The sequence below is a fragment of the Vespula pensylvanica genome, chromosome 7, assembly GCF_014466175.1.
Source record: "Vespula pensylvanica isolate Volc-1 chromosome 7, ASM1446617v1, whole genome shotgun sequence".
Taxonomy (NCBI): Eukaryota; Metazoa; Arthropoda; class Insecta; order Hymenoptera; family Vespidae; genus Vespula; species Vespula pensylvanica.
In genome coordinates, this window is record NC_057691.1 from 5032476 (window position 1) to 5058726 (window position 26251).

The 26251-nt window shown below is 35.7% G+C and overlaps 2 protein-coding genes across 6 annotated transcripts in view; one reads left to right on the top strand and one right to left on the bottom strand.

The window, feature by feature from the left end:
- Window positions 1–26251, bottom strand: part of LOC122630505 (RING finger protein nhl-1) — a 56208-nt gene that overhangs the window by 4454 nt on the left and 25503 nt on the right. The window contains exons 3-14 of one of the 4 annotated variants that reach the window (XM_043815051.1): window positions 22206–22387; window positions 18894–19127; window positions 14901–15250; window positions 14406–14681; window positions 12616–12928; window positions 12034–12260; window positions 11493–11752; window positions 10551–10863; window positions 9039–9188; window positions 2253–2900; window positions 1814–1975; window positions 1388–1532 (exon numbers count right to left, since the gene is read on the bottom strand). In XM_043815051.1, the coding sequence (XP_043670986.1) occupies window positions 1388–1532; window positions 1814–1975; window positions 2253–2900; window positions 9039–9188; window positions 10551–10863; window positions 11493–11752; window positions 12034–12260; window positions 12616–12928; window positions 14406–14681; window positions 14901–15250; window positions 18894–19127; window positions 22206–22385 (3258 nt within the window). In that variant the 5' untranslated portion in view covers window positions 22386–22387. Of the gene's footprint in view, window positions 1–1387; window positions 1533–1813; window positions 1976–2252; window positions 2901–6631; window positions 8634–9038; window positions 9189–10550; window positions 10864–11492; window positions 11753–12033; window positions 12261–12615; window positions 12929–14405; window positions 14682–14900; window positions 15251–18893; window positions 19128–22205; window positions 22388–26251 lie in introns of those variants that run through there. The other 3 variants (XM_043815053.1, XM_043815052.1, XM_043815054.1) reach the window with 3 other exon arrangements.
- LOC122630512 (101 kDa malaria antigen-like) overlaps window positions 15423–26251 on the top strand; it is a 59149-nt gene continuing 48320 nt past the window's right edge. Inside the window, exons 1-4 of one of the 2 annotated variants that reach the window (XM_043815070.1) lie at window positions 15423–15739; window positions 15813–15894; window positions 16468–16619; window positions 16892–17114. In XM_043815070.1, the coding sequence (XP_043671005.1) occupies window positions 15735–15739; window positions 15813–15894; window positions 16468–16619; window positions 16892–17114 (462 nt within the window). In that variant the 5' untranslated portion in view covers window positions 15423–15734. Of the gene's footprint in view, window positions 15895–16467; window positions 16620–16891; window positions 17115–26251 lie in introns of both variants that reach the window. The other variant, XM_043815069.1, reaches the window with a different exon arrangement.

A 26251-nucleotide genomic window follows, 5' to 3' on the forward strand; every position in this document is an offset into this window, starting at 1 on the left:
AGAGAGAGAGAGAGAGATGGGTAGAGAAAAAGAGAGAAAGAGAGAGATAGAGACTGAATGCGTCTATACGTTTCATGGGATTAAAGTTAAATGCGCTTTGTTAGAGTCTGCTAACATGATAAAAGCTGTATGTGTGTAACACGCGATCGACTGGATCCCACACACGTATACGGAATGAACGAAGGGGGGAGAAACGTATTGAGAATTCCTGTTAAATATTTTATCATCATAGTCAGACATTATTAATGAAGCACGAGTTGTCGTCGCACGTGTCCTATGCGTACGATCGTTTTAGTTTTATGTTATATTTATTTCTTTATTTCTTTATTTGTTTATTATTATTTTATTTACGCATTAATTAAGCAATTAATTAATTTATCGATTGATTTATTTATTTACTTCGAACAACTCTTAGGCAAAAAACTGATTAGTCGTTTAGAAAGAAATAATTGTACGGTAATCATTATTTTATAAATCCTTTTTTCTTTTTTTTTTTCTTTTGAAATATTAAGTACTTAAGTAATCTAGTGATTCGCCTTGCAACATTCGAATGACGATTGCAGTGAGTGTCAAAAGTATTACGATAGCAGAGTGTTGCTGCTGCGGTATCTGTCCGGCTGAAAAGAGTTTTTAAAAAGAAGGTATAGACAATGGTGATAAGTCTATACTTATGATCTTTATATTATATTTTCTTCTTTACTTTTCTTTTCTCTACATATATATATATATATATATATATATATATATATATGCGTATAAGTATACTATTTTTCAATCAAAGGGTGGGAATAACAAGAAAAACAATGCTTCATATAAACGTCTATAAATCACAAGTTTCAAACAGTACAGAGACCAGTTCCTACGGATCCCGTACAAACTATAGAAAGATCTATCGTTCTAGAAAAAATTTTCTTATTTGGACTCTCTCGATCATTACAACTGTCACCCAAAAACTTTTATTCTTTCTCTCGCCTGGCAACTTTTGGTACTTTTCCTTTTTTTCCCCCAATATTCTTTTTTCTTTTTCTTCCTTCTTTTTTTTCAATTTTTTTTTTTTCTATGGGTGTCCTTCCTCGAGGACATTTTTTATGGAACTTGAACATCGGAGTCGGACTCGAACGATCGACTCGACCAGAAAATTTTCGCGACCTCGATTGAAAAAATTTCAAATGATTGCCTTTTTCTTTTTTCTTTTCTTTTTTTTTACATTTCGTCTTTTTTTTTTCTTTTTCTCTCTCTAATCGGATGGGGTCATCGGAGTAGTAGAAGACACAGACAGAGATAGAGAATAGAGGCTCTCTCAAGCCTCTACGCAGATTATCGGTGTTCTTTGATAAGGGCCTTCGTAGGTCGTTGGACGACATCGTTGCTGAAAGTTATTATTTACTTGAACACGATGATTGGAGCTGTCGGCAACGACGATGGTGTTGTCCGGGCCGATTGCAAGGCCTCTTGGCCAAGTAAAGCATCCGGCTTCGCTCCCCCGCATCCCAAATTTAAACAGCTGTCGCCGCTTTAGCAGATAATTACTCCTACGATGAAATAAAAATCGTTTAAAACAAAAAGAATATATATGAAAGTTTATTTTCATCATATAGCTGAATAGAATAAGGAAGAGTTGGATCGATAGTAGTACGAAATGTCGGTAATATAAAGTTCATAGGTGGCGTTCGGAATTCTTTTTCCAAGAGGATAAAGATAAAATCAGAGATAAGTAAGAGAATATTCTTCCTTCTTTCCTGTTAGATTTCTCCAACGATAGATTCGTTAATATCTGGAAAAAAAGTTTATTTATAAAAAAATGTATGCTCACCTAGTGGAGGAACCTGCTGCCGCGGGTATAACGGGAGCTGCTGTAGGGGACGTGGGGGAGCCTGACGGGTTTTTTTGATCGTCGTCAGAAGATTCGAAGGACGTTTGACCGGTGTGCCTAAGAGGTAGACCGAGCGATAACCTTCTGGAGGTTGCGCTGGCGCTAGAAAAGAAAGAAAAAAAAAGAAACAAAAAGGGATAACAATTAAGAGGTCAATGACGAAGAAAATGATGAGGTAGTAAAGAAGGACATAATAATCAGTGTGAATGACTTCTTTTTTTTTTTTATAAAATTTTACATAGTGCATTAGGATGTACCAAGGAAACAATAATATCCCCTATTCCTTTGACATCTAATCAACAACGAAACATTTGGAAACGTCTAAGAAAGATATCTATTCAAGTCGAAGATTAAAGATTGAGGAATCAAGTCGGATTACCTGGATGAGGGAATCGAGGTGGTCGTGGAAGGCGGCTCCTTGTCCTTGGTGCTACGATTGCCGTATTTGTTCTTGAGATATCTTGCCCAGGAACTAAGGGCGGCGCCATCCTTTTCGGCACCGGATCGGTCCCGTTCCGGACTCGGTTCCCTCGACTTTAAAGCGTGAGTACTACGGCTACGCGCTAGTTCAGAACCGGCGCCGTATTTTGCCGCGAGATAAGCGTTCGGTGATTGGGTGGTTGGCGACGGTGGCTCCTCGTCTAGATCGACCTCGTCGCCCCCGAAATTGTGCGAGCTTCTCGAACGAGCCAATCGTTGTCGTCTCTCCTTCAGGGCGGCGTATCGCGAACGGGGAAGCAGAGTCGAGGGTTCGGTTGTCGTTGTCGTTGTCTCTGTCTCTCCTATCCCAGAAACGGCGTTCTCTCTCTCTCTCTCCCGTTCTCGTTCCCTTTCTCTTTCTCTCTCCTTCTCCCGTTCCCGTTCTCGCTCTCTCTCGCGCTCTCTTTCTCGCTCTCGTTCTCTTTCCCGTTCTCTCTCGCGTTCCCTCTCGCGTTCCCTCTCGTGTTCCCTCTCCCTCTCTCTCTCCCGTTCTCTCTCCCGTTCCCTCGACGCCATTGCCGCTTGGCTTCTGCTCTTGTTCAAGAACCTGCAACATTATCGGCACATCGACGTTTTCCTCAATTCGTATTGGGTATTTTCCTTTTGTTTTTTCTCCTTTTTTACTTTTTGTTTCCTTTCTTTTATTATGTTTTTTTTCTTACCCACTTTTGTGGGTATGTATTTTATGTGTGCGTGTGTGTGCGCGTTTATATAACATATATGCGTGCCGATTACGTCGATAATTTGTAAGATTAGCGTTAAGGGTTATTCTCATGTCGAAATTATCTCGTTATTGCAACGTTATATGCACGCGAATGCTTACGCACGAACGATGGCCGACAAGCTATCATCGATCGCATCACTTTCGATCCTATTCTTTCTCGCGACCGCGGAACGTATATATCTTTCTTTTTTCTTTTCTTTCCCTTTTTCTATATTTTTTTTCTTCCTTGTAGATTTTATCTCTATTAGCATAATCCTTTGACTATAAATTGTTGGCGCGATGTTACGTGTATTAGAGTCGTTATCGTGTAGCTCCAAGAAGTATTAAAACTGCGAATGATTTTATCGGAACGATGTGTCTATGTATGTTTCTTTGTGTAGTTGTGTATGTGTGTGTGTGTGTGTGTATGTGTGTACGCATTTAACACAACATTTAACTTAACAAAGCCTTAGATGAGAATTTTTCGTCTCGTTAAAAATTAAATTAAACAACGAATCGTTCGTGATTCAGCGATCATATATTTTTTTATTTTTTGAATTTTGTTTCCTTTTTTTCTATTTGAATCAATGGCTATAAAAAATAAATTGATATAATTCGAAAAGCAAATCGTTTGAAATTTTTTATCAGTAAAAACGGATCGATGATCTTTCTCTTCCTCTTTTTTTTCCAAACGAATAGTCAATTTGATTCCACGTAATAAATTTTTTCCAAATGATATTATTTTATTTCTGCAGAAGTCGGTTCGAACAGTTAGTCGTGGAAAGCAAAGCGTTTGATATTCGTAGCTCGATATTCCCTGTCTCCCACCCCCTCCTCCCGCCGGTCGCGATGAAGTTAAACGTGTAGAATTATTGACAAATGGCGAAACAAAGTTATGCGTTCGAGGTACGTGATCTTTACATTTAATTATTTTTATTTGATTGTGCAAAATTCTTTCATATCGATTACTATGTTATCAACGTTCGATTTATAGTTTGATTTAAGATCGAACGAATTTTTTTTTCTTTTTAGTGATCATTGATTTACAAAGAAACTCAAAGAAAAAAAATATTATTATAGGTTCAGAAAGACGATAAGTGATAAGTTAGGCTACTATTTATCCGATCAGTATTGTTAAACATTTAATCAGTATTTTAAATAAATGATCACAGTATTTACAATAAAATATCAGTAGTATAACGTAAGTGACGCGCCACCCCCGACACTTAATTATTTATTTTTGATAAGAATATTCATATACCAATGACCATTTATTTTAGAAAATACTTACGATCAATTAATTAAAAATACTGATCAAATAAATAGAAATTAGAATATGTTACGTTTGTCATTGGGTAATTAAAATTATTTGCAAAAGAAATTCGTTCGTTGGACATTTGAAATTTGTCCGTTCTATATGTATTGATCGTCGTATAGGTGGATATATAGGTAAAAAGATCGAATTAATTCGATTAATTCAAATACTTGTAGACTATTATTCGCGTTATTGCTTTGATCAAGCTTGTCTTTCTTTTCCTTTTTTTTTTTTTTTAGTTTTTGTCATTACACAAAGCTATTTGTTAGAAATTGAAAGGAAAAGTACACGTAAGAAAGAAAGAAAGAAAAAAGAAAGAATGAGAAAAATTGATATTGCGCAGAGCTCAAAAAAAAAGGAATGAAAAAAGAAAAAAAATCGTAGATCGTTAGTTTTTGAAAGCGATTTCTACTCACTATGTATGTGCCAGCCTACAACATGTAAAGCATTTTGGGAATGATAACGCATTATACCTGACATGAGATCGGTTGACAATTTCTCCCATCGTGCGAGAGGTATGAGTCGAGTTTCTCTCAACGTAGTCCAGTGCCGTATTAAGCGTTTTCAGCATTCCAGAATCAATAAACATGAGCATTAAATGTAAAATAAAAAACGTTTTTAAAAATGATTCAACGTTTAAATGTTTGATCTTCATTACGATAAACTTGTTTAAAGGATAGGTTACAAAGAATCCATTAATCGTTTTGAATTTATAGGTATAGGCTTAAATAAGTTAAACGATATTTAAAAATCGCGTTTTTAGTTTTACCTTTTCCTTACATTCAAAAGTTCCTTCTTAATCCGGCACTGAGTGTTTCTTTTATCATGATCGAGGTGTGTTACTTCTATTTCGAAGCGTGAGTTTTCACTGACCAACATCGATTATTTATTATTATCATAACTCGAACGTTCAATTTGTCAGTGTAATAAATATATCTACATTTTTAAATTCTTTTTCTTCCTTTTTTTTTGTTTATTCTCGTTGAAAATGCACGATCGAAAGAATCGAAAAATTAAAGGTTTTATATCGACATTTACGTCTATTATTGAGTACTGTTGTTATGTAATAATGATAATAATAATAATAATAATAATAATAATAATAATAATAATAATAATAATAACAATAACAATAATAATAATAATAGTAATAATAATAAAAAAAATAATAATAACAGAAACAATGACACAAATATTAAACAAATAATATCAATTCGAAAACTGGGAGGTACGAATGATTGACATAGAAAGAGAAATAAAAAAAGAGATAGATAAAATATTAATATAAGAAAAAGAATAGAAAGAGAATTAAACGAGAAAAAAGTTTTGTGCACAGGTGGGAAACGACATTTCTTTTTGTTATACGTATATATATATATATATATATATATATATATATATATACACATACACACATACATATATATATATATATATATATGTACATACTGTGAGGACAGTTTGACAGGGAAATAAATAATACGAGTTATCACAAAGAAATGCAGTTTATTTACCACACCAACAAACTGACGCAATGACGTATTTCGCTAGGATGAGAAGAGAGTACAAAAACTTAAAGTAACTACGCGATAAGTTCATTGGCGATGGGATAATTACGTGTGATTATTAGAATATAACACGTGATAACCAAAGCCGACGAATGATCGCGTTGTTATGGGAACGATTTTGAAAGCTTCGCTTTTGCGTGGTTTTTCAAAGCTGCTTTAATATAGGAGGACGGTTTCTCACTACACTCGTTTCTTTCTATTTTTTTTTTTCTTTTTTCTTATTCTGTTTTCTTTTTTTATTTAACGCGATTAATCGACGCGCGTGTATATGCGTGTGTGTTTGTGTACGTGTGTGTACGTGTGCACGTGTATATGCAAATATATATATAAGAGTATTTTTTTATTGTAGAAATTTTATATAAAAAAAAAAAAAAAATTATACGAAAGCTACGTGTATAATCTTAAAAAAAAATCATGATAATAAGAAAAAGATAACTAGACGCGGGAAGCGTAATTTTTTCGCTGAATAAATTTCTATAAGAAAAACAAATTCGCGATCTTACGATTATCACAATATTTCAAATGCACGTTTACGAGAAGCATAATGCAAACTATTAAAAAGAGTCTATCGTGTTTAAAGTCGTGATATCATCCGAACGAGGATGAAGCGAGATAAAGAACGTGTTATAACTCATAACGACAGATCAATAGAACATCGATTATATATTTTAAGCGAATAAAATGAATGAATGTTTTTTTTTCTATTTTCCTTTTATTTTCCAATGAGGGATATGCGTTTTGCGTCGTGCAAGACTATTGCGTGCAAACAAAAAAAAAAAGAGATTAGGGTTAATCCGAAACGATAAAAAGTTTGACGAACGAACACCGATTATTTTTGCCAATTATTTCGGATTAATTTTTTTAGTTTTCTACCTATTTTTTAATTTCTTTCTTCTTGTTTTTCTTATTGTTTACTCTTTCTATGCTTTTTAATAAAACATGGTAAAATGATAAATTCACTGCGTAACACGTTAAAGTTATTAATTGGTGTTAATGACAAGAAAAAGTAGAAATCATCGATTTAATCACGAAGCCGAGAACGGGACGTACTTTTTTTTTTCTTAACACGTACACCCGTACACGTACGGTAACAACATTTTACCATATTTTTTTAAGAAGCCGGAGTACCGTTATTCATGGAAAGAAATTAGACGAACACGACGAAAAACGAGAAATAAAGGTTGTAGGCGGGTATAACAGGTGTATCGACGTTATGCGTGCGGTTTGCGCTGGTAAATATTTTCTCATTTTCTTTATATTTGAAAACGAAAGAAAAAAGGATCGTGGGCCAACTAAACGACGTGGTTGACTAAACTATTCCATTGAAAACTTTTCTCCGATATATAACAACGATAAAGGCAAACGTTCGTAGGTAAACACGTTCCTTTCGTTGGTTTCATTCGGCCGGTAAATATTTAACACGCAAAACCGCCACGACCATTGAAGGAAGCCGGTGAAAATAGGGGTTGCGAATAAGGGTTGGCGGAATAACGGTGGGGACTTAAAGTCGGGCGGGAAGGACCAGGGAAAATAGTAATGAATGGGTATGTGAGCAACGTTTAAAGGAAAAGGTTCATTAGAACACTGTAACACAGTACGGACACACAGAAGACGGTGGTTACCATCTGCATCGGTATACTGATATCGACATCGGTCGCATCTTCGTGCTCGTCGGATCTTTCGGTTTCTTTAGTACGGTTAGCGTTCGCGATTAACGCGCCGTTCTCGACGTTAGCTCTCGTTACGAGGTCGGTGGTCGTTTGGGAACGAATCGTGCTCGATCTTCCTCTCTTTAACTCCATTTTCTCCGGGGAAGACGAAGGATCTTTATATCCCGATAAATTCGGGACACTAGTAGATTCCTCCTCGTTCACTATCATCCATCCGTTCTCCTCGATGCTCCAATTGTCCTTTTTCGATTCTACCGTTCCTTTCGTATCCTCTTCGTTTATCTCGACGTCTTCTTCGTTTCTTACGTTATCCGTATTTTTTGTCGAACCTGCAGGGGAGACTGCCCTTTCGGATTCGCTTTCAGACTCGTCCGAAATCAACCAACCATTTTTTCCAATACTGCTCTGCCTGTACACTCTGCTTCTCAATGAACTTTCAGGAGTCTTCGAGGAGTTCAGAATGCCCTGCTCCCTTTTCGTCTCCTCCATCGTCGTCGATGGCTTCTCAATCATCCTGTCGTCCTCTCCTTCGAACGAATTTGATTCTTGATTCTTCGACGATCTCGTCGATCCGTCCGTTTGAAGATCTTGATCGGTAACGAGCCAACCGTTATCGTCGAAAAGCTCATCCTCGTTACTTCTATCGGAGAGAAGCGAGGAACTACGTGCCGTTCTCTCACTGTCCGATCCTTTGTGAACGCTGATCACTGTCTTTTCATCCTCGTCCTCCATCGAATCCGAAGTAGATTCGTCGCCGGCTAAGGATTCTTCCTCTTCTTCTTCGTCCTTCAAATGACCATCTGCCTTTTCACTGCCATCTTCCACTCCCTCCTCCTCCTCCTCCTCCTCCTCGTCCTCTTCATCTTCTTCGTCCTTATCAGTCTTATACTCTCTCGTCTTCTCGTCCTCGAGTTTCTCAGAAACGGTCGTCGAGCCGTTCACCTTACGACCGTCGATGACAACGTCCTCGCGTTGGTGTTCGCCGGCCTCGTGATTGCTACCCTCGAGACGACGGTCAGTGATACTATTCACGGATCGGGATGAGGAATGAGATGAGGTATTGGTGGTATTCGTCAATGTCGTCGTCGTCGCTGTCGTCGTCGTCGTCGTCGTCATCGTCATCGTCGATGTTATCGTCTCAACGTCAACAACTTCCGGTCTAACGAGCTCGCTCGATCCAATAACGTCCTCGTTAGGCATACTCGCGATAATTTTTTTATCGTCGGCCGATCTCTCGAAAACGAAGACATCTTTCCCGCACAATACGTTAACAAACGTCCTAATATGATCGTTCTGAACAACGGGACTAAACGATCGTCCACGTTGTAGGCGATCACGCTTAATAAGATTTTTTCCCGACTTATCGTCATCGTCATCGTCCTCGGCAACATCGTCATCGTCGTCTAATACGGACGTCTTTTTTACGAACCTGCTGGAGGAGTAGCCACCAGTAGAGGATATCGGAACACCACTTCCGGCACCACTTCCGGTCATCGTCGAGCCGCTCGTCGTCGTCATCGTCAGTGGGCTCGTCGGGCTCGTCACGATATGCGCGGGACTTCCCCTCGGCGTCGAATACCTAACAATTAGATCGATCGATCGATTCTTTTCTTTTTGGCTTGTGGAATTTTGTTTTCTCTCTCTTTCTTTCTCTATCTCTATCTCTATAATTTTATTCTTTTCTTTCGACCTTGCTTTTTTGTTCTTTTCTCTTTCGGACACTTTTTTCGACCTCGTTCCTTCGTCCCTTCATTCCTCTTTCTCTTTTAAATACTTTATTCCCTCCTCATCATTTTTTCTTTTCCTCATATTTTTTTTTTTTTTATACTTTTATTGTTATTTTTATTATCTTTACTGTTTTTTTTTTTTTTTATTATCGCGATATATTGACTGTTTTTTTTTTCTTTCGCATTCTTGTCTGGCGAATGAATGATTGAAAAAATTGTCTTCGATCTCGCGACCGTACGCGTACCGATATCCGATTTTGATTGAAGAAAACAAAATTGACGAGCTTACACGATTTATCGTCGTGCATGTTGCATACGTGTATGTACGATTGACAGTCATCGTTAATTGTAAACGTAGTTGTGCTTACATCACACGGGGTTAAGTTTTTGATCGTGTTAACGTACTACACGTAAGTACATGGTTTATTTATTTTTTTTATCTTTTCTCTTTTTGTTTTTCCTATTTTCTTTTTGTTTTTTTTCTGTTTTAGACAACTTAGAACACGCAAAACGAAATGACAAGAAAGGAGGTGAACGTATGTACAATTTCCGTATATTTAACACAACAAAAAGAAACAAAAAAAAGAAGATGAAGAAAAAAAGAAAAATGGCATGGTTTCGGCCACCACGAGATAACGTTTCGCCGATACGATTTTACAACTTTGACCGATGTCAGTCATGGTTTATTTGAAAAAACAAACTGACGCGGGTCTCTTGTCGTGTAAAAATCTGTCGACTTTATCGCGTCGGCGAACGTTCCGTGGCGTGGAATCTTTTTTTCGCGTATATCTACCGGTACACACACACCAATGGTCATTTTCAACGCGTCGAAAAATCTTGTTTTATTTTCGCGAAATTTCACCGAAACGTCACTCGTTAAAATCGAAATCGAGATAAATGTATGGGGCGAGGGGTGGGAGAGGAGAGGAGAAGGAGGAGGGTGCGAGAGGTCGATGGAAAAGTATTGTCGACGTTCGTATGATTAATATCCATTGAAAAGGATGACAATGCGTTTCCCTTAATACCGTATCGTAATATGTAATATTTACAAGAAATATCCGTTTTGATAGTTTTTAACGCGTTGCATGTTGAAAAAATATGATATTTATTTCGACGAAAGAAATTGAATGACGGTGTGCGATTAAAAAGATTGATAAGTGGTCAAACGATAATTTCAAGAAAAATGGGATTGATTAATCGTGAAATGTACTTGCCTGGTCGAGGGTGAATCCTCCTTGCTTCCACGTCGGGCCTCGGCACTTCGAGCTAACAACGCACCTATGTCGGTTCGTGCCATAGCAGCGTCGTTTCTTTGACGATCCTGAGGAGTCGACGTTGGGATGCTCGACGTAGTTGGCGTCGTGTGAGTGTCAGTTTCCGACTCCTCTTCAGTCTCGGATTCTGTTTCCTCGGAGGAACTGCTCGTCTCTTCCTCATCCTCCTCCTCTTCGTCCTCTTTTTTCTTCGTTGTTGTTTCCTCTCTGCTTGACTGTGTCGTCGCTGGTGGTGGGGGTGCCGCGCGATTACCTATAAATGAAAAATAAAGACCAGGTCCAGCGAGCTTTAGCTCCATCACACTCGCGTAAAATAAATCTCTAATGATAAGTATATGTTGTATTGTGTATGTGTATATATATATATATATATATATATATATATATATAGGAATAGATATAAGCTTTTTCTAATCTACAAGGTATATGCCTCTCGTAAAAGCACGAAATATATTTCGCTAGATTTTACCTTTATTGTATTTCCTTTGCTTACATCAATTCTTTTTTTCTTTTTTTTAGTTTGTATCTTTTCTTTTTGGATTCATTAAGTTCTCTTTTATTTAACTCTGTTTTCTTTTTTTCAACACACCGGGAATTATAAAAAGTCTCAAAGCACCAGCGACACTACGTCCACAATAAAAGAAAAATTCTTCGAGTATTACATCTCGTTGCATACGAATCAATGGAAGAGCTTTATGTACCTGGATATATTTTCTAATATACAATCTAAATTTTCACACGCGTTATAACAACGTTTTTCTCCAGCCTTATGGAGATTTACAAATTAGGTTGGTATATCGTATAAAATACATTCCACAACGGAAATATATCACAATGTATCAGAGGGGGGTCATAGAAATTCAAGAGTCACGTTTTATCAACCTGTGCCTAAGAATCGGCTTTGGAAGGGCCTCGAAGCAGGAACACTGCTCGCCGTGGAATCTCTGCCGGAGCTGGCAGTGACCGTGCTTGTGGTCGTATTCGTTGGCGGTGCTCTCGACAGGTATTTTTGTTTCATTTCCTCGGCGGTGAATGGGGCGCCCGTGCTACGAATTCCCGATCCCGTTGAACTCTCAGAGCCTGTGCTAGAGTCCGTGGAAGCGCTTCTGGTTGCGGGAGCGTGGGTGTCACTTGAAGTTCTCCTATCGTTCCACAAAAATGTATTTCTATATATATATCTATATATCTATATATACATCTATATAGATATATATGATACATACGTAAAAGGTGTACGAATAAAGTTTTCTTTTGTCAAGGGAAAAGTTTTACTTACGCGATAATAAAATCCAAAAAGTATACAGGTTATATTATACATGTGTATTTTTATCTTTACTTTCTTTTTTTTTTGGGAAACGCTTTAAATACAGCTTAAAAGTAAAAGAAATGGTCGACCTAGTTCGCATTCAAGGGAGCTTAATACCTCGCGATCGTGGGTGGTCTTCTGACCGCAGCTTCCTCCGCTTCACGCTCCGTCGGTGGTTCTCTCGCTTGTGGATGAGCCGCTGCCGTAGGTGGTTGCGGCTGTCGTTCCTCCACCGTTTCCACCGTTGGCTGTGCCGCGTTCTTGTTCTGCTTTTTGATCCTGGAAATTTCGTCGTCCTCGCTGACTTGTCTCGCCATTGCCGTCGGTGCTATTCTAACTTGTACCTACACGTACGTACGAAAGGGATCAACAAGGCTTGACTTTAAACGAACTATTTTCATTGCCTTTTGTACTCGGGGCCAGGCTTGCGTATCTTGTACGTTGGAAGTATGACTGATTCGTGTCGAGTGTACCTTGACATTGTTAACATATATCATCGAGCCACACTCGAACTATATCTTATCGAGTCACCCTCGACGTATTATTTCTTTATTTTTGTCGAGCCACACTCGACATCGAAATGCAAAAAAGATCTTCGAAAGAGTTTTATATATTTCTTTTTTCTTTCTTTCTTTTTTTCTTTCTTTTATCTCGCCTTCCGTTCGATCCTTCGAAATTCTACATTTGAATTGGGCTAACCTGAGGTTTCGGTGTTTGCGGTTGCGTAGGTTGAGCGGATTCTTCCTTCTTTCTCTTGCCAGCCCTTTCGCACTCTTGAAGTTTCTTCATAACGCGTGGTGAATCCGTCAAGCGGAAAATACCGGACAACGGTCCTCTCGCTGCATCTTCCGTGTCCAATACTCGCTCTCGTAATCCAGATTCTTGTGGCGTCGACGTGAATCTCACCGTTGATCTCGAATCGCCATCGGAATCGTCGCCATCGCGATGCCTCATAAAGCGGCTTCTATAACGCGACTTATTCCTCGGCGCATCGTATTCAGGTGCATCGTATCTGAAATTTTTATTGGCTCGATAAAATTTTTTTTTGCTCTACGATCATTATGTACCAAATGTTGCCGATATATATATATATATATATATATATATATATATATATATGGGGACTCTCCTACAATATGGTTAATTCGTTCCGTGTTCTATCGAACTCGTGTTAAGCGAAACGTGTGCTATATGGAAACTGTTTTATAAGAATTTCGTGTTAGGAAAGCTGTTGCAATTTTTTACATTCTGTTATATCGAAACCGTGTACACATGAAACTGCTATTATATTATTTATATTGTATACTGTAGTATGATATAAATAATATTTATCATCATTATTGTTATATTCTTTCTATTTGTACCATTATAAATTGTAGTATTATTTATTGACATAAATCAGATCGATTAATCATCTCTTTCTCTCTCTCTCTCTCTCTCTCTCTCTCTCTCTCTCTCTCTCTCTCTATCTATCTATCTCTTTACCTTTTTAATATATTCAGACAAACGAGATTGTCGATTTGTTCGTTTAATAGCATTTTCCCGGCATATGATTCGCATTTAAAAAGTACGCGCGACGTGAATTACTGAATATAACGTGATGCTGCTGTTACATACTTGCTTGTTCTCCCGGCTTTTAATTTACATTCTGACGAGGCCATTTAACATAACGGCTTTGTTGGCAACGGTCTAACCACGCGAAATTACATTAAAGCGCTAACAATTAAATGGTCTACGTTATATCTTCTCGTGGGATGGAGCGACATTATAGAGAAAAAATTTTTCCCACCTAATTTTAAAAGAAAGATCCTCGGCAATAAGACTAGATTAGTAATAGTAGCTGTTGCACCTGTAATACATGATAGAAGAAAAAAAAGAAGAGAGAGAGGGACACAGAGAGAAAAAAAAGGAAAAAAGGATGAAAGAAAGAAAGAAAGAAAGAAAAAAAGAAAGAGACGGAGATAGACGAACATTGGTAAGGATAGAAAAGGGACGTAGAAAAGTCGAATGAAGAGGTACGCGAGCGTATTTATAACTTATGCTGGAACAGATATGTGGGACACTCTGAAAAATATACTCTCTCGAGCGCCACTTGGCAATGGACCAACGTAATTCCCGTCCGGGCTTAAATACATTTTTTACGAAGCCACGTTCTCGTTAAGTATTTCTCTTTCTCATGAAATATCCTATACGTACATATTCACGTACAGCCACATATATACACACACACATATATATGTACATACGTCATATGTATACTATGCGCTTATATATATATGCATAGGAAAATGAGAAAAAAGAAAAAAAGAATAGGAAGAGAAAGAGAGAGAGAGAGAGAGAGAGAGAGAGAGAGAGAGAGAATTAGAGAGCGAGGGTGGTATTAATTTCATCGATGATCGAGATTAAACGTTCTATGATTTACATATATATGATCGATATTAACGATCATATATAATCTCTATTGGCAGTATCGAATGGACGATAATTACTCGTATTCAGGAACGTATCGATTCCTGGCTAGTCGTTCCTCTTCTTGCTGTCGATACTGCGAAGCAAGACGATGATCGCTCTTGCTCCTCATAAGTCCCGGAGAACCACCTGGGGGTGCTAAACTGCTCGAACTACCTAACAATCCTCCGCTTCCGCTTTCCGGTTTGATGTTGAGTTCTCCATAACCAGCCACGTGAAGAACTAATTGATTTGGATCATGGGCCATCATGAAACGCACTCTTCTACTGTAATCCCCAGCTTCGTACTCGAAATTTCTAATATTATTAATGCAAACGTAAAAAAATAAACTTTTGTAAGAATTGAAAAATTAACAAAAAAAAAAGGAAAGAAAAAGAAAGAAGAAATAAATTTGTATCTTTTTTTCTTTTCTTTTTCTTTTCAAAAATCATTTGTCCTTGTAAAAATTCTTTGAAATAATTTAGAATACGTAGAAATCAATGTACTTGAATTCTCGATTCTAAGAGTAGACAAACCTGATGAATTCCACCGTACGTAGAAAGAGTTCTTTCGTATCAAGAAGCTCCGAGTCGTCCCAAGGAACGTTCTCATTGATGTGAGCCTCTGCCAAATCGCAGTTACTTTGAATGTTTGCGATTTCCAATTCGAGATTCTCTTTGAGTTGTATCAGACCACGTAGCTCGGTACCTAAGTACCGGTCGACCTCGTTGCGTAGATATTCCGTTCGGTCTTTTAAAGCTTTGCTCAATCTTCTATAAATCTCGTCTACTTCTTCGGCAACTGCAGCACAATTAGTTTGCAGACCCAATGTATTTTTTTCGACCAATGCCAGGGCATCTTGTAGCCTGTGGAGACCTCTCCGAACCTACAAAATTAGGATACGTTTAAATTAGAGAAAAAAGGATACTTTTATTAACTAAAAAAAAAAAAGATAGAATATATATATATATATATCATATCATATTTCAGAAAAAAATATTTATGTTTAAAGAAAGAATAATAGAAATTGTAAAAAGTTCACGTTTTCATTTCTTATCAGTATTAGACAAGTTTCCTGGTAATCTATTATTGATCATTATATTCTACGGATAACCGTGTCTTCATGCATTTATTTTTAGAAATGAATTCGATTTGAGTTCACTCCGTTATATATGAACATAGATGCATAGACACGTAGGTGCATACACACACGCACATACACGGTAGATACATCTCTCTGTTGTTTTCTTGAATCGAAATGTCTCAACGTTTCTACGAGGTAACCTAACGCTCAGCGTTCTCGAAGATGACGTAAAAGAAAGTTCTGGTTCGTATCTCGCTTCGTAAGGCACCGAGCTGTTTCGTCGACGATGGAGTGAGTTCCACATTTAGATCCATAGTCCGTTTTGGTTGCAACGTATGAAAGGATATTTGTTTTTCATGCGTAGAAAATTCATAGAAGATTGCTTGGACGCACACAATCGTTATCGAGCCATTCATGGATCTGAACCACTTCAAATTGAACCGAAGGTATTATATATGTAAATACGTATGTTACCTTGATTTTTACACACCTTCGTTCATAGACACGTTCGCGTTCGATTTATATCATCGTTAATAACTCTTTGAGATAATTAGAGTCATTAAATACGTTGGCGGAAACGCTTATCCTTTCGATGATTTAATACGGGCCAATAAAGACTTCGACTATGGCACATAAATCTGATTTATCGAGGAAAATTAATTATTCGTGATCGAGCCACTAACGGAAGAAGAAATCTAGCTATATGGAAATCTAACTCTAATACTCCAGAATAGATTAAATAATTTATATTCCATAGCCAAACGATATTACTTCTCTATGTTATTTATCATTCGAAAATCGTTTATTAGATATTTACGAATAAATACGATATTATCTGCAAATGAATTTTCGTATTATTGCAAACGATATATATATATATATATATATATATATATATTTTAATATTGGGTAACGTTTCGTTTATAAAATTTCCAATCGTAAAATAAAGGTCACATTGACTCGCTCGATATATATACGTGTGTACATTGTATGTATGTGCGTGAACTGTTTGTTTATAGCTGAACAAATATGCTAACGTATGGGCGACTTATTTGGCGAAAAAAGGTGACCCTACTCGAAGAAAAACTCTACACTACGGAGAAAATGTATACATTGCCTTCTTTGGGGACGTTAGTCGTTCCGGACCCGTCGTCGAAGCTGTTGACTCTTGGTTAATACTGAAATACTTTTCTAACAACGATATTTCTTTCATTTCTCTTTTCTAATATTACGTTTTCTCGTCGTAATTTATATATTATTTATATTTTAATCATGAAACGTGATACGTTAATCGATAATACAAAGTGAATGAAAAGTTGTCACATACGTATACGGAAACCTTTAAGATTTATTACAAATTGTGTTTTATCTATATTCTTTTTTCGTAATTAAAGATATTTGTTAAAAAGTTTATTTCAACGATACGTGATTGGTCATACGTAGGTATCAGGAAAGTAAATATTACGGATACGAAGAAGAATCCAAAGCAAATTTAAAGGCGGTACGTCATTTTACGCAGCTGGTATGGAAAGAAACGAAATTTATGGGATTCGGAATGGTCACTTCTCCAACCGGACAGATCTATATTGTCTGCAACTACGATCCTCCTGGCAACGTAGAAGAGAAATTCGCTGAAAATGTGTTACCACCGAAGGAAGAGGAGGAGGTAAGTCGTTGAGATTCCCTTTCGTAAACGAGTCTTCATAAAATACACGTGCGAGCCATGCTTTGTGTACTACGAGCATCCTCTCTTACTATAACCTTTTCTTCTATTTCTCTTCTTTTTCTTTTTCTTATTCTTATTCTTATTCTTCTTCTCCTTCTCCTCTCTCTCTCTCTCTCTTTTCTTTCTTTTTTTCTTTCTCTCTTTCTCTACGTTATTCCCACTTTCAGAGTCGCTTCGCGAAAAGAAGTTTTAGGATAGCCCGTTAAACTACCCACAGTATGTTACTTTCACCAAGCGTACGTGAAAATAGAATTACGTGATATATTACATATACATATGTATCACCTTATTCCCGTGAATATACTTTTCTATATATTTAGCGACAATTTTCATCCCTCTGCATTGCGGTACATAGATATCTAATTCGTTTAATTTTCTTTACGAATATTGCGTCGTTTATTATCAAGTTATTACACGTATACGTTCTCTTCGAGACAAGGACAAGAAAAGAAACAAAAAATTAAAGAAAGATAGAACGACTCAATTGACCTTACGACGTTATCGATTGTTTATATTTCTCCCATGAGATTTAGAACGTTGATATGATGCATGATATTCGTATATATTTTTTTCATATATTTTATTTCATATATTTTATTTTCATATATTTTTTTTTCATATATTTTATTTTGCATTACTTTTCATACGTCTCTTATAATCACGTAACATATATCGTTTATATGTGGTGTCTTTTTTTTATATATGTATATGTTGGTTAATATCTTTCTCTTTCTCCATATTAATACGTATGAGTGCGTACTTGCGTTAAATTTATTTATCTATATAAATTACGATTAATTACGAAGAAAAAGATATTCTCACGGAATCCAAAAGAAATTGACGTCTTTTTCAAATTTAGTAAAATAATTGAATTTTCGAGGAAACGAGATGAAATAGTGCGAAAATTTATCCTATCTCGTGGAAATAATCATGAATCAGTGAGATATACATAGTTACATATGTCGATATTTCCTCGTCGCTGTCGTCGTCGTTTCGATGACGTATGTACTTTGAAACAAACAGGACGTCGAGTCCGCATTAGGCGATCGTGATTAAATTCTATCCACGATTCTGCTCGAGCATTCAAGAAGCAGCCGGAAAAACTTGGACGTATCGCAAATTTTGACGCTGCAATTTTAGACGTCCTCCAAAGTCTTGGCAAAATTTTGAGGATAGAAACCACGATCTTGTTTCTAAAGATCTCGTAAAAATCGAGCTTTATGTCTCGATCGATCTTCGTTTCGATCATTACGACAAAATTATTATTTATATTTCTTTCTTCTTTTTTTCTAGGAGTCTCTTGTATATTGAATTAATAATTGCATAGTAAAAATATGTGTTATACTTTTCAAGAATTGTTATTAATTTAATCGGAATTTTTTTAAATTTAAAATCGTCATTATTTCCTTAGAATATTTTATTAAAAAATTTGATATAGAATTGTTATTATTTAGATAACTGTTAGTTTTAAAAGAAGAAAATCTTCAAAGAGATTAAAGTCTACTAATTATTTTTTTGTCTTTTAACAATTAATTTTTTAAATCTTTTAGAATAATCTGTAAACGCAACTTTTTCTTTTTTAACACGCGACTCAATAATGAGTAAAATATAAATTTATTTATTTTATTTCGGATAAAACATAATTATATATAATAAAGTATAGATGTTTTAAAAGAGTCTAAAAGTATGATAAGTCTTATATATACGTATAATGTTTACCTGCGAGTTGATACGCGTTATTTCACGTCTGAGGATGTCCATATGGGCGTCCTTGCATTCAGGACAACATTTCTTCTCACAATGAACGCAGAGGGAACAGTAGCTCTTTTCGGAGCAGACACCACAACGTTCCATCGTCTGACCACTGGTTGGATCTGGCAATTCCCCTGTGATCTCTATGTGTAACTCCAAAAATCGTTGTAACGTCACGTTGGTAGGGAAGGCTTGAACACCCTGTTCGGTGGTAACAGAAATTAGCATTAACGATCGAAACGTGTAATTTGATTGGTGAACGTCCTATCGAATTTTCAATGTATGTATCTACATACATAATAAAGTACATATGGATGCATGTATGTACATGTATAGATATATGCATATATATATATATATATATATATATATATATATATATATACACATATAAACATACACATATATTTAGTTATCTGGGGTATAAATGTTTGCGATTGGATTTCTCACAATGTTTTATCAAATCCTTTCAAAATTTCAAATGCAAAGTTCCAATCATCCATGAGAGAGCTCTTTGAAGTACGATAATTTGCCTCGAATATTTTCAATCACGTAATACGAACAGAATCTACAGGGTGAATTGAAGTAGTCAGATTATCTCGAATATTTCACACTTGATGGATCAAATCTACGTAAAGCTTTTCGATATTGTTCGAATAATTTATTACGGAAATAATTACTAGAAATTATTTTCATAGACGTATCTAACTTTTTTTGTCGCCATTAAACGCGATTAAAACGTAAACGTTTAGAATAGAATATAGAATTTAAAGTGTATTAGACAATAAGAAAAAGAAATGTAGGGTATTTTTCATCAAAAAATATTTAAAAAGTTTTTCTTACTTGAAAGAAAAAATATTAACGATCGTTTTCATCGATATACTTTTTTGTCATACTTTAAACACATTTTCTAAAATGTTAATTCGTAAAATACAAAGTGTAATTTTTCTTCTCTCTTTTTTTTTTTTCTTTTTAAGAAACCACAAACGATATCTCGTAGTATAACAAAAATAAGATTGATACGAATCACAGTGTATATAAATGTTTTATTTGTATTTCGGTAGAATATATCCGCGAACGATTTTATTTGCATCGTTGCGAGATAAAGTTCGACGAGCGTAAAACACCTGCTCGCGAGAGTATACTCGCCATGCGAAATCAGATTAATAACCCGCTTTGACGGCTTAATGGTATTGATCGTAGCATCGACGCGGTATATCGATAGTGATCGGTACGAGGCTCTTGTGCGGTTTGCCGAAACACTTTTTGACGGCTCGTTCAAAATGTCCGAGTCCGGGTCGATAGAGCAGCTTTTGAAATCTCCTTCTCTTACTCCCAATGCTTCGTCTCGTTTCGTTTCGTTTCGTTTCATTTTATTAGGAAACAACGCTATTGCATTAACGCGATATAACTCATGGAAGGAAATTCAATGGAATTTCTAACATTTATTTCGAATTAAATATATCTATGAATATGTCTGTATACATACAAAAAATTTCTTACGCTCAAAAATATATTACATATTATATACATATGTATTTTCGAGGATACAAAAATGTAAAAAAAAAGGAAAAGAAAAATGAAATTAAAAGGAGGAGCGAGCTTGAAAGGAAATAGTTTGGTTTTATTTTAACATAAAAAATTCATTTGAAATTTTGTTTCTTCCTCTCTAATTATTGCCCCTTTTTCGTATCGCAAACTTTTTAATTTCAACGTTATACCGAGAACAGTGTTAATTACAGAAAATTAAAAAGAAAAAAAGGAAAAAATTCATAATCTTTTTACTTTTTATTTTACTCGTGTTAATAATAGAGATATGTAATAACGTGATGTAGATGTATATTCGTATATTTACACGAGTCACATATAACTCGAAACTTTAATATTTATTAGAATATTGTGGTCGCGATATTCATTACATTATTAAGTACAGGTGATTTTGTATATTTATTCGTATAACTAATTGCAATAATCTCATAAGTTTAACTACGTTTCTATGTAGTACCCTTAAAGTAATTAATAAATGTTCACGTTGATTGGTAATTAAAGTATGAGAGTCATTTAACTCAATTAGGGGAGTTAGCGAGCAGTGATTACGTTTAAATGGCGATGTTAACGTTAACATGATCAAACTGGTTATCCAAAATCGATATATTTATTCTATGTATATGAAATTAGGATTTTAGGTGTTAGAAAATCCCATAGAATTTCATTATCAGAACGATCGATAAGGAAGGACAACGAGATGGCAGACATAATCGATGTTTACTTTGAGAGCGCAATTATCGAAGAAGATATCGAGCCGATAGGATTACGTTCCTAGAGCTCTCGGACGTACGGACGGCCTTTCCGATCGGAATTTTCGTTTGGGCAATATGCCAACGTTCGTTTTAACGACTCGACTGTATCTTGATCGAACGGATTGCTTTTTTTCGAATACTAAGCTCGTAATAAAATATGTTGGTCATTGGTGTATGTATGTATCTATTTACGTAGCCATTAGTAAACTCACCAGACACGTAATTTAATTTAATTTAATTTAAGCATTGTGTTATATATATATACACACACGTATCATTTTCATAAGATAGGTGGAATAAGAAAAAATCTTTTATGTTTATAAATTAAAGTCTCCCTTTTTATTCCTTTTATTATTTAGATATAAAAATTTCAATGAAATTGGTTTTATTATTATATATTATTGATCACTGTTAACGTTCAAATCGAAGTGACAAATAATAAATATTTATGTTTCCACAAAGGTAAAAGTGATGGGGGATTTATCAATGGCCGTATATATAATGCACACGTATACAAATACCAACGAATATTTTTCTATTCATTTTTAATTTATATGCGTATCTGCGATTCAGGTATACCGCTCAATGACGTCGATTCATTCAGAAAAATATTGCGTAGCATTAAAGTGTAGTACACACGTCTATACTAAATATCAACGAAGGGTCTTCTATTCATTTATCATATAATCGCGTACAATTCAGATATCCCAATCTCAATGACGTCGATTTATTCGTATAAAAAATTGTATTAAGATAGACACATATACAAAAAAAAAAAAAAAAATCAACAGAAACATGTTTCTATTCGTTTTAAATTTAAACGCGTGTTTTAATATTCGTATATTCCGCTCGATGAGGTCGATTCATTCATTCATTCATTCAAATAAAAACAAAAACAAAAAATTGGATGCTGTACAAGCACATAAAACTATATATGCATATACGTATATATTTAATCGAAAAATTTGTGTAAACATACCTGGTAAGGTATACGATGTTCTGCACGACATTCCGGACATTTGACCTGTCGACGAACATAATCGACGAGGCCATCCATGCACGGCTCCATGCAAAAGCTGTGCTGGCATGGTAAAAGTTTTGGGTTCCTGTAGCGGTCCAGGCATATCGCGCACGTTAGCAGTTGCTCGAACTGCTCCATGCCTGTAAAATAAGAACGGTATAGTTTTCAGTAAAGCTCATCCTCGCGCGGATCACGAAAGACTGCACTCGGCTTTTTGCCTTCGCGGAGAGAAGCTCACCGGCGCGCATCGGATACTATTAATACTAACTCAGAATGCAGTGTCATGCAGTTTAACAAATATAATACGTGTTCTCTCTCGCGACAATTCTATTTTTCTTTCTTTTTTCTCTATTTTTATTTGTTTGTTTCTTCTTCTTTGTTCTTTTTAAAAAAAGATTCGCAAGGTGCAAAATCGAGATATTAAGCTGTTTTACGTATTATTAACTGTTTTATTGTTTATTATAATTTTTTCTTTGTTACCTTTAAATAGATCAATTGAATATTAAGAAAGAAAGAAAATAGAAAAGCTGTGATCATTGTTCTTTCAGATTTTTATTATTCAAGATCGAATATAATTGTTTCATTTATTCCATAATACGTGGATTTAATTATTAGATATAAATAATATTTATATATCTTGACACATTTTCGGTTTAATAATTTCATCATATTAACGACGTGAGTAAGATATGTAGCATATGACGGAAAGGAAAGTTTGTCATCGTTAATAAATAGTTTAGGTGAAGCCGCTAATGCAATCTTATACATACGTACGTTTTATATATACGTCTATGTACGTATATACATATATATGGAGATTATATATATATATATATATACATATATATATATGTATATAGATGTAAGACGAATTACTCGTTCTCATATCGTGCCAAAGTAAATCTTATGACGAAGATATATAGTATATAGAGAAACGTGTTTTAGTCTAAACGAAGGAAAGTCGAATCTAATCCTTGAATAGAGGATTAATTATTTTAAGAGGGATCGCGTTGATGCTTGTAACTTTTGTGTCACTTTTAACTGTTCTGCTTGTCTTCTTCCTACTTTAAACGTAGGCCGAATGAAAGACACCAAGACAATGTCAAGATCTTCTTCTTCATCCGCGATGTCGTTGCACTTCTATTTTCAGGTACGATGCATCAGCGGAGTAAAGTTAGTAGTTTAGAGCTTTCTCTCTCTCTCTCTCTCTCTCTCTCCCTCCCTCTCTTTTTCTCTTTTTCTCTCTCTTTCTCTCTCCCTCCGTATTCCTCTCTCTCTCTCTCCCTCCCTCTCTCCCTCTCTCTCTCTCTCTCTCTGTCTGTCTTTCGGTCTTTCTCAACGTACTTGAGAACTCGAAGGGCGTACTTCCGAAGTTCTTGAATTGCAAATTAGACTCCGTGGAACATTCGTTGAACAATTAGAGTACGTTGGGCTAAGAAGTTTGTCTTCGGTCTCGACATCAAAGTGTGCACCACCCGATATTCACCACCGAACGATCAGCTTCCGTAGCTCTTCGACAACGATTTACATTATGTTTAGCGATTGGAACGGCTTTATGGATATATGTATTATAAATATGTCAGAAAGTGAATAAAGTATCTGTAGAAATGTAAATAGTGAAAGAGAGAGAAAGAGAGAGAGAGACTTCATTAATAATAATTAACGATTCTACAACATTTTTAATATTCGTATCGCACGAAAAATATCTTTTTAAAATTCGTTGAGTTTTTATCGTGGAAAAAAATTTTCGTTGCTTGCAATTAATTGTTTCTAAGTTGTTGTGCGAAGTTATATCTTTAAAAAGTATTATCACGTAGACTCTGATCGGTAAGAAATTTTGATGTTTTCTAACAGTAGTCCGAGTGAAACGACAGGAAGACACGTTCGTAACATAAATTGTCGGATTTTTCGTATAGGAAGTTTCCAATCAGATTCGATCTTCTCTGATTGCACGAGTCTTGGACTTATTTCAGGTTCGGCCTCGCGAAGCATCCGGCTATTTGTCGTCTCGACGCACGACGACGCCGACGCCGACGCAAACGTTTCTTCTTTCGTCACGAGTTTCGTCTATACGAATTTAACCTTTCCGGTTCGTCGGAAGTCACTGGCGCGTGTTAAAAACCCTAAATGCGTTTTGTAAGCGCTAATAAAAAAGAAGAAAAAAAAGAAAAAGAAACCTTTTTTCTTCTTTCTTCCCTTTTCATTTGTCAACTCGTTACCGATCAACTAAAAAGTTTTCAATTTTGCGATGTTTATTCGAGTTTCTTAGTTTCCAATCGAATCCATCCATTCAAATACCATCCATTGTTTCGAGACAACAATGTTTCTGTTTTATTGAAACTACGAACGGATTTGCGCAAAACCTTCTTGGCATCTACTGGAACATTTGTCGCTGATCCATCAGTTACATTTCTCGCAACGACCGAACGGACATTTATTAATAGTCTTCTACGACAGTCGTCTAACAAAGCCCGCGTTAAATGTTCGAGAACAAAAAAGTGACTGAGTGATTTCCTATGAGCGGAACGGAAATATCTTTTGAAATTGCGAACGATATCATTTTTTTTTTTTTTTTAAGATTAACGCGAATTTGTCGTTTTAATGGGAACAACGTTTCGAATTGTTGTTAAAAAATAAATCGAATCCTTCATTAGTAGGAAACTCGCGATGAAATTGAGGTGAATGGAAACGAGTTCTTTGAAAGAGAACAAAAAAAAAAAAAAGAAGGAAAAGAAAGGAAGAAAGAAAAAGAAAAGACAAAAAGAAGAAGATAAAAAAGATAATAAAGATATAACGCAAAAGCGATCGCAAAATTTTTGAGAGTTAAAAGAAAGAACACGTAGGATCGAGAGGCCGTGAGTCGATTTTAGCTATCCGACGTACATATAACCCAGAGATATATATTTTCTTCTTGCTACGGACGCTATGTTGCTGACGTCAAAGGTCATTTTGACGATTGGAAGGAGGCAGGGGTCAGAATGGTAAAAATAGTCGATAAATTAGGTGCCATTGTTACCGTCAAACGTTCCACTTGTTGATCTCTAAGACGAATTCTTTTATTCTTTTATTCTCTCTCTCTCTCTCTCTCTCTCTCTCTCTCTTTCTATTTCTTTCTCTTTATCCTTTCCTTTCTCAACTCGATACACAAAGTGCTACGAATGCTCGTTCTATGAAATATTGTAATGCCTTTTGCAAGCTGTTAACGACGCATTTCTCTGCCCTTACTAATCGAGAACACGTTTATAACGTGTTCGCGTTTATTTCCGTACGGACGGAAATGTAAATTTACATTGTTCTCTGAAAATTAGCAAGCTATCCTCGACAGCATCGATGCGGAGAAAATTCATTCTCCATCGGTGGTAATTGGAGAAAAGGGAGCTGGGATGGAAATATCTAGGTAGATAGATACGGAAGAAACCAGATAGACTACCAGAAAGTAACGAGAGCGTCGGACTCAATTATAAAGTATAATTAATAAATATTTTATTGGGTTTCCGTATTTTTTCATCCTTAGTAATATTTTTTCTATCTCGTTTGATGAACTTTTAACAGGATAAAATTGGAAACCGTCTCCTTACATTCGTTCCTGTATACGAACAAATATAATTTTATCGAACGTTTGAATTATCGTAACCTTATTTTATTTCATATTTCTCTATATTTTCTTTCTTTTTTTTTCGTTTTCTCCTCTCGCGTTAGTAATAAATATCGTTCAATATGATTCGAGAATTTTCGGACTCGTGATAATTAACATTGCTAATTAAATAGGTATCGTGTTGCTTTGAGTGAGACAAGATTAAATAGTGGGATGCATTAAACAGTGGCTGCCTTCCAATCACCTAATTACATTATATACGTACATACGTACATACATATATAAATACATAGATATGCATATAAATATAGGTACTTATACGAAGGCGAGCGTAATGAATTTTCAAGCGGTTAATTATAATAACAGATAGATAACTAGAGAGAGAGAGAGAGAGAGAGAGAGAGAGAGA